This window comes from Taeniopygia guttata, chromosome 4, assembly GCF_048771995.1.
Source record: "Taeniopygia guttata chromosome 4, bTaeGut7.mat, whole genome shotgun sequence".
Taxonomy (NCBI): Eukaryota; Metazoa; Chordata; class Aves; order Passeriformes; family Estrildidae; genus Taeniopygia; species Taeniopygia guttata.
This window is the reverse complement of record NC_133028.1, coordinates 57397874-57407106: the sequence shown is the minus strand read 5'-3', so window position 1 is coordinate 57407106 and position 9233 is coordinate 57397874. Positions and strand designations below refer to the sequence as shown.

General features: G+C 44.4%; 1 protein-coding gene across 2 annotated transcripts in view; it reads right to left on the bottom strand.

Moving 5' to 3' along the window:
- Positions 1 to 5575: 5575 nt before the first annotated feature.
- Positions 5576 to 9233, bottom strand: part of AFF1 (ALF transcription elongation factor 1) — a 66943-nt gene continuing 63285 nt past the window's right edge. The window contains exon 21 of one of the 2 annotated variants that reach the window (XM_012573316.5): positions 5576 to 8710. In XM_012573316.5, the coding sequence (XP_012428770.4) occupies positions 8589 to 8710 (122 nt within the window). In that variant the 3' untranslated portion in view covers positions 5576 to 8588. The remainder of the gene's footprint in view (positions 8711 to 9233) is intronic. The other variant, XM_072928680.1, reaches the window with a different exon arrangement.

Sequence of the window (9233 nt, the reverse complement as noted above, 5' to 3'; positions counted from 1 at the left end):
TTCTTATGCAAACCAACCTGAGCTCAAGGACAACAGAAAATATTTATTTTAAAAAGGCCTCTGGCTTTTTTTGTAGGATCATGACATTTGCAGGGACAGGTGAGTTGATGTGAGAAGAAAACAGTTTGGTATCAACAGCTTTGGGGCTTATCTCTCCCAGCACAATGTGGCTGAGAACCTGGAAAAAGCATCCTGGCATCCACAGGGAGAACATTTCATTCCTCTCTAGAAATTTATGCTATTTTTGCAAAGCACAGTGCAGAACTGAGGAACCTCTATACAGTAGCCTGAGACCATTACTGAGGATGACTTGGATTAAAACCTTCCTCTCCCTGTTAAACCAAGCAAAATCTAATCAGAAGGGCAGCTGAGCCTTTGCCCTACCACACTGCTTCTTACCTGTAAGAGCTGGCATTTGTTGGACCTGAACTGAAATGGTTTGCTTAAAGATGGCAAATGACAATTTCTGTAGTTCCAAAGCTTTTAAAGGAAATCATGATCACAACATCAAGTCCCGTTGAAATGCTCAAGACTGCATCTCAAAAAAGAAAGAGGAAAGATTAGCACTGCACAGCAGAGCACTTGCAGAAACACCATAAATAAACCCCTGATGGCACCTGGAGTCAGCCTTCCTAGGCGAGACAGTGCTCTGTCCTCCTGAGCACCAGCTGCTGCTGATAATCCACCTGCACTGTGCCCTGGTGAGCCAAGTTCTGTTTCACACACTTGGGCACAGACTGATCCAGAGATTCCCTCAAGCTGAGGAAGTGAACACCTGGCAGTACAAGAAACTGTCTACACCTGCTCCTAACCCTAGGTGAGCCAACAATGTCTCATAATCCATGGGGCTGGTATTTACTCAAATTCTGACCCCTAAGGTGCAGAGGTGCAGACCTCAGGGAAACAGACATGGGAAACTCCAGCAGCTTCTCTTCCAAAGACTCTCCCTGGTTTTTTGTTTGTTTGTTTGTTTTTGTTTTTTTAACAATTCTGTATTTACGCAAATCGATTTCTGTATCCCTTTACTGGACTTATTTGATTCTTCTTTCTGCCTTCCTTCATCAAGCCCCAGGCAAACAACTGCTCCAATGGAACATGGAAATGGCTTGGAAAAATTAAACCTTAGGTACTCTCCTTCATGAGCTTCCCTTCCTTTCAATGCTGCTGTCACTAATATTGAAATTATTATGGGCAGAACTTGATATCTTTGGATACGTTAAATTATTTGAAGAGATATCTCAATGTGCAGACACAGAAGACATTGAATTATTAAAACTGAAAATAATAATAATAGATCAACAGCTTTGGCTTCACCTCTGCAATTTGGGTTTTTCCACGGAGGCTTTACCATCTTCCTCTGGAGTCACTGGCTGTGACAGCTCAACTGTAGGACCAGCTGAGTCTGGAGTCACCTCACCCAGGGTGAGCTCCCTGTCCCAGCAGCTCTCACCTCACACCCCTGCGCAGACAAGGCTCTCCTCAGCTCAGCCCCTCCCAGCAGCTCCAGCCTTACCTGCAACTTCCCTGGAGAGAGAACTTCTCTTCTTCCGAGAGGACTCTCAGCTTGCAGAGGCAGTAGTAAGAATTGGGATTTGAAGCTGTTCGTGTTGATCTACAAGGGATGGAAGGGAGAGGAGACATCAGTGCCTGCCCTTTCTCTCCTTTTTAGACAAAGAGAGAATTTCCTTGCCCAGACAGGCTTTCTGACAAGGAATATCACCAAACCCCTGTTCCCTGCCCAGCAGCTGAGAAGGAGCCATTCAGGGAGCCCTCAGGTACTCAGGCCAGACCGTGCAGCTGCTTTGTCCAAAAAGGCTCCAGCTTGGGCATTAAATGAAAAAAGGTGGCAAGAAATTCAGTTCTGTGACTTGCACACTTTGAGCAGTGATGGAAACGCAGGGAGGCTCTTTACCAGTCCACACAGGAGAACTCCTGGAGCGGGGCTTCTGCAACAAGAATTTCACATTAAATTATTAGTTCATGGGATGAGAAAAGCAAATTGACATTGGAGTGCTTTAGCAGCCCAACTCATCTCTATGATTCACAGATTCTTTACGTTTCTTTCAAAGTACAGCTGATTCCTGAAAGAATTCATGTAAGAAAAGGCTTCTGCCCATCAGAAGGTGAATGAATGTGGTATTAAATCATCTCAGTCAAAGAGACACAATTAATCTTAAAAAAAAAAATCAAAACAACACATCACTGATAAGGTACAAACCATCAAGTCCAAGAATTCCTGATTCAGTGAACAAATCAAGGAGATTATTTGTTCACCTCAATGATGAAAAATAATCACCAGATGATTTTTTTTCATGAGAGCAGATTCCTGCAGCTCTGTTCCTCTGACTACCTGTCAGCTGCACAATCTTCTTTCACATTTGATTGCTATGCTGCAATATTCTATATTGATATATTGTCTATATCGTAAAATTTTCTGTGAAAAGAGGGAATCCCTTATTAAGTTCCTATTTAGGAGAGTTCTCAATCACAACAGTAACAGTACGTTTTGCTACCTGCCCTCATCCAAGACACAAGAGATACTGCTCAGCCTCCTTCCACCTAACCCAGTTTCCCAAACCTGAACTTCTACTGTCACTGCAAGAAAAATCAGAGATTTATTTTCATTTCATTTTTTTTTGTTTTATTATAGAATTTTCTAATTCCTCAGCTTTAAATGTACATTTGTGTTTTAAAGGATATAATCTCTTGTCTCACATTTTCCCATGCTTACTGTGGATTTATTAGAAGAATTAATTTGCCCTTGGAGCACTTACTTAGGAAAATATTTTTTTTTAATTTCCACATTTATTTCTTTACAATTCTTGCAAACAAGTTTGCCACCAGTCTTTGCACTCTTGTGGTGCATAGTCTGTCCCACTCACACAGTGCCAAGGAATCACTGGAGAGGAACAGGGATGCACCAGGACCATGTCTGAAGTGTGCTGTGTCAGCTACTAAATTGCAGTGTGGGATTTTCTGTTTTCCAGGGCAACTCTTGCCCTTACACAAAAGAACAGTAGGGGGAAGTAATGACTCTGTCTGGAGTGATTCTTCTCCTCCACTGGCTACAGAAATACAATGAACTGTTTGCCTCTTGTTTAATAATCATCACAGAAAACCCATTGGTTGTCAAGAGACAGGTTTAGGGTGCTAAAATAAATGCTGTGCCTGTGATCTGCAGATTTCTCTTCCCCTTCTACCTCAGCCAGACTGTTTATTCTAATCTACTACCTTCACTCAGCTTACTATCCCACTTAGCACTGAATATAATCAAAGTAAAAGGCTCACTTCTGCCAGCTGTGTGGGACAAAAATCTTAGAAAAGATTTTGTGCATTGACTGCAAGATTTACACCCCTAATGCCCCTCGAGTTCTGACCTGCCTGCCATGTCCTGGGCTGGAGCCCAGCTACCTTTTGCCCACAACCTCCTTGGTCCAAAAGATTCCAAGGCACTACATTGAGGAGTAATTACTCCTTTACAGTTGTTAAGCTGACAGGATTTTCTGATTCTTTCAAATGAAAATTTAAACAAAGACTTGAATTTGCCACAGCTATAGTTTCCAAGTGAAAAGGTACAGCAGGCAACTGGGAAAACCCCGCATGGAACAAGTGAAAACCAGATGCATTTTATTACTTGGAAACTGAAAAAAAAATCTGAACTACTTTTTTTCCATTTACAAGTATTTCTTCATATGCAACTGGCCAGTAGTAAAATCAAGATTCCACTAAACAAGTTTTGTGGATGTCTGTGACAGTGTAAAACACAGCCTTAATGTTGCAACATGAAGGGTTAGACCCCCAAAAAAATCTCAGCAATACTGAGCAGGAGAGGAGGAAAACCCAGCAGGAACCCCACATCTTGACAAAAGACATGACAAAGCAGCAGTGAGCCACACTGCTCCTGCAGCATGCACAAGTTTCAGGAACACATTCAGAAAGGCTGATGATAGCCAAGGAACAATTTTGGTTTTTTGTGATAGAGGTTGCTGAAACTGCAATTAATGTAAGAAAGCACAGGCTGCCAAAGGGCTATTTTAGTGTTTGGAGAGCAGCACAGGGCTGAGAAAGTGCAATTGACTTTAACTCAGCTGTTTTGCCAAAAATGACATTTGTTTTTGAAAAGGATAAGCCAAGCCAAAGGCAGAACGCAAGCTCATCTATAATCAATAAAAAAACCTCTTAAAATAAATTAAACACAATTGCAAAATTAGATTTGGGCAATAAAGACTTGATAATTAAAGAAACTACAGCAAAGTACTAATGGAAAAATATTTTTGGCTGTGTTAGCCTGGGGGGCCACTGCCCTGGGCAGAAAGCCAAGCAGGGCAGCCAGCACTTGCTATGGCCCCACAGCCTGCCTGGCTTTTGGATGCCCTCCCTGCTGGCATGTTCAACCCCATTTCCATCCCACCCCCAAAATGAACCCCCCCTGCTTTGCCCCAGTGTCGCTATAGGACACGTGAAAGCACAACGAGAGCCACCTGCTATTTTGCAAGGTAAAAGAGGAAGTTTATTTTCTGACTCCAATTTTTATACTTTTCCAAAGGTGACAGTGGATTGGAGAGTGAATGGGCCACCTCTCCAACGACATTGGACAAAGCACTAGTACATCAAGTCTCTCCACCCCCATGAAGGAATGCAAAACAATATGTTGTTTACAGAAATTGTGTGGGAAAGTTTTCTAACAGAATGTAAACTCAGAAGGCTTTAGAAAAACTTAAGAATCAGGGCGACACCCCAGCCCTGCACCGAGCACAATCCAAGAGTGCACGTCTATGCACAGCACCTGGAACTGCAGCATTTCCAGTGGGTATTAACCAGGTGTCAGCATCCTCTACAATTTACACAGTGCATGACAAAACCACATCCATTATTAGCAAACATCCTGGGGGCAATGCCTGCTGCAGAACAGACCTGAATCACAAATTGTATCCCAAGAGTGCACAGAGAAGCCAAAACCATTCTTCCCAGGAACAGCTTGGAAAACAAAAAGTGGGAAAAGCCTCCAATGAGGAGGTACAAGGCCGTGGCAGAGATCCCCTTGCACAACCAATGAGACACTGGTACCACAGGGGATGAAGTCCTGTGGGATTCCCTGAGGGAAGTCCTCCTCACAGCCCTTAAGAAACTAATCCACAAACCAAGCCCTACAACACCTTCATGGCAAACACAGAGCAGGACCCTTCAGCCACCACTTCAGCCTCGTCTCCTGGTTTTCTGATTGACCTCCTTGGGCTGCCTGAAACCAACCTGTGGGATGTTCCTGTCAGGGAGGGCTCAGAGCCAGGCTCTGCTGGCTTCAGCCTCCCCTGCATAGGATCTGGGAGGGCAGGAGGAATATGTCCCAAGTTGTGATGCTCCTGCCACTCTGAGCATCTACATTTGCACCAGTTTTAGTCATTAAGGAAAGGGCAAGGGGTGATAAACAGGGCAGCAAAGGGAACAAGAGACTTCTTGTACAGAAATTCACACCTAAACCTCATTCAGAAGGGAAACACTAAGGCCATTCAGAGAAAAGCTACACTAGAATTTCTCTGCAAGAATCTGAGAACACAAGGACTCTTGAAACACCTCATAACAAACATTCATTTATTGTTTATTTCCCCCATATGAATCAACCATCTCAGAAATTCCATCACACACAGGGGAAAAAAAGGTTATATACAAGAGTGACATACATCCCCAAAATAAAATGTACAGATTTATCATGGAAACCAAGAGGGAGGGGAGAGGGCAAAACCAAAAACAAGGACATTGCAGTCAGACTTTGACTTTCAGTTACACATGAGATCTCTAGCTCCATGTAGTGGGGTTTTCAACTATTAAATAAATGGCATCTTAAAAATAGAATATTTGACAATTTCAACGCATGTATTATTATTTCTTTTAAATAAATATTGCCTGGAAATGATGCTGCTTTGCCATCATAGCTGCCTCCGTTCTTTCTGGGATTAAACAATCTCCCCTGGTTTTCCTTGGATTAATGGTTTGCTTCTGAATGGCAATTCCATTTTCTTCCACTGCTACGTTTTGATTTCTGCTTTTATTTTTGTTTGTTTTTTTAAATGCCTGAATAGGGCCAGGTGAAAATGATGAGCTTCCTTCCTAATCCTCTGCAGGCCTCTGACCTGGCTCAAGGCTGAAATAAGATGGCTTTTCATAAAATCTCCTATTATTTGAACAGTCTTTCTCTGTGTCCCAAAATGAAACCCAGCTTCCTGCTATGGAGCTTGGGAGTGATGGTCCCACAGACTGCTTTAGAACTGAGAGTCCCCAAAGAGCTCCCCACACCTGTGACACAAAATGCCTGTGATGTTCTTCCCTTCAAAGCCCAGGGGAGTTTGTCCTGGGAATGGGAGCAGCCCTCACACAACTACCTCCCCTGGCAGCAGGGAGGGACATGGATGCACACAGAAGGAAAGTACCAGGACATCCCTGTCCCTGCTGCCCCTTATGCTATCCCCTAACACTCTGCTATGGTTCCTGCAGGCTCCCACAGTGGTTTCCAAGTTCAATAAAGCTTTCATCTTTCCTCCTCCTCCCCAGCTGGTGATCCTAGAAATAGCTTTGTCTGAAGACAAAGTCCAAAGTTGGCATCGATCCACCAGTCTGGGATCAAGTTCCAAAGTGCACATCAGCCTCCAGACTGGCTGCGCATCCCCACACTTCCTGAGAACAAAACAGTTAATGCCGAGCCCTTCTCTGACCCTGCTTACTCTGAGCAGTCACTGCTCCAGGGGACAGGGGACAGGAGTGCAAGCAAAGCTTGATGGGTAAAATGGGGACAGGGGGACATGGATCTTGTTAGGACAGCACATCCCTGAAATGCTCTGAGGCTTTTAACAAAGTGAATGTAAAAGGCCAATTCCTTCAAGGTGCAGAAAGGCACAGCCATGATCCTGGTGGTCCTGCACTGCCAGGGAAGGTGACAGGAGAGCGCCCCTGTGCTCAGGACCAGCACACTCCCATCACCTCCTCCCAGAACCAAGAAGAGCCCAGGCTCCCCCGTGGCAGGGGCCACTTCTACAGAAACTACTTTTGGAAATGCAAACCTTTTGTTGCTATTTATTCACTGTCCATTTTCATGAGCCTTAAACCCATGAGCAGGTATTTTACAAAGGGGAACTTCTGCACATCTGCAGACCTGTTCCTCCCTAATAGTGAAATGGCGTGGAAAAGGGAGCTAATTCTTTCCCATAAACACAATTATTTTGGGATACCATCCTTTTCTTCTCCAGTCCCATGGGCCAGTGAGAGAGAGGGCAAGGGATGTGAGAGGGGACGAACGGGCTAAGGCACACTATTGAGTATGAGGACGGCAGGATGCTGCTGTCACACCACAAGGAATCTTTGGGTAGAGAAGGGTGTCATCTCACTGAATACACAAATGCCAGGGGTGCTGCCTTCACTGATACGAGAAAAACAATGTTGGGAAACAGCTCATTCCTTTTCTTGTTCCCTTGAGAGGTTTTTAAGTCATTGGGTCCATCCTATAACATGGCTGAGAGAACACATGAGTTGTCTCCCACATGAAGAAGACCCTACTTTGGTACAAATCCTGCTCTTAGATATTCACCAAGACCTTCAATGGTTTCAGGCAAATATCCAAATGCAAAATTTATCTTATGTTCCACATTCAGTCACTTAATCCCTCCTTAACCAGAAGCAATTCCTTCCTATGGAAGTTCTACAACAATGTCCAATCAATTACAGTGAACCAGTGCAGCTTTCCACCCCCACCCACCAAAATGACAAAACATCGGCCCCACAAAGAATCCTCACGGTGGCATCTCTCAGCAAAGAGGCAGAGCTATTCCAAACACACCATGTTGTTTTGCCACCCCAGCTGTGTTTGGCTTGCAAGGCTAGAGCTGAGCCAGCCCCTCAGTAACACAGCTGGAGTGCCCAGGGCATGGATGTGCATGACAGCACAGCAAGGAGGACCAAAGCAGTGATGACTCGAAAAGAAAACTTGCAGCACTGAAGGCAGTGGCTTCCTCAGTTTTGTCAGGTGGCTGGCAAAAGCAGGAGGGTGAGGTTGGGAAGCAGGCAGAGCAGATCCTTTTGCTGCTTTTCCTGTAACATAACACTGTTCCGTGCTTGATGAGGTTGCTACTTGCTCTCTGAGGAACAAAGACACCAAAGATTGCATCTGTGCTTGCAAAAGCAACTCCTCTGGCATGTTGTCTGGGCACACAACTGCTGCAGACTGTGGGATGTTGCATAACCACCTCTGGAGGCAGATTTCCTTCTTGTCAGCATCATGTGCAATTATTGTCCTGCTGGTTATTTGTAAAAGAAATGTTTATAGACCATCAATACATCGGGCCATTCAGACAATTCATTGCACTTCATCATTTTAAAGGAAGGTGCCATCCTCTGTCTCTTCTTTTTCAAGGTAGCAAAGTACTACCCTAGAAAAACACAGTTCAAGGGTTTTCCAGTGTAGCCAGATAACTTCCAACTTTATTTAAAATACTTTCCCTTGCAGGTGCTCTGTATTGAACAATTAAAACAAAAATTAAACTGTTTCTGAGGCTTCAAAAGTGCAAAAAAACTTCAAGGTATTTAACCACCTGGAGAACCAGTTAAGGCATATTTGCTTCCAGTCTCAGCCACTGTAATCCCTGTCTGATGTAGTGTACCAGGTCTGTCAGGCTACTGGTAAGTGCCAGAGTACTTGTCGCTCTGCTGAGTTCAGCAAAAAACTCTGGGGAAAAAAGGGAGAGAGAGAGAAAAGATTTGGTTGGTTTCATACACCAGGCACACCTGACAGGCAAGGAGTGAGAGCAGCAGCACACAGTCAGCTGGCCAGTCCTGTTAAACAGTGCTAGTGCAGACAGCTCAGCAGTGTCACAGGGCTGGGAAGGGTGACAAGCACAGCAGGCAATGCAGGCAAGAGGAAAGCATTTACACACACTGAGACATCTCACATCCTGACTTTAAAGGACACAGAGATTCCGTGGTAGGGTAGCAAAAGTTTGGGTGTTTGCACCACAGTCCCTGCTTCAAGTTTCTCCTAAATTCTAAACAGGATAAATTTGAGTGTCTTCCTGAGCAGCACCCAGAAGCACATACAGCTGTGGTCCCTTTCTTTCATCCATCCTCAAACCTTGGAGATGTCAGGATTTCTCTATTTGTGTAGCTTGCCAGGCTACATACAGCTCTGGTTTGGATTGCTTATAGCCAAGCATATCAGGCAGATCTCACATTCCTCCCATCCCACCACCACC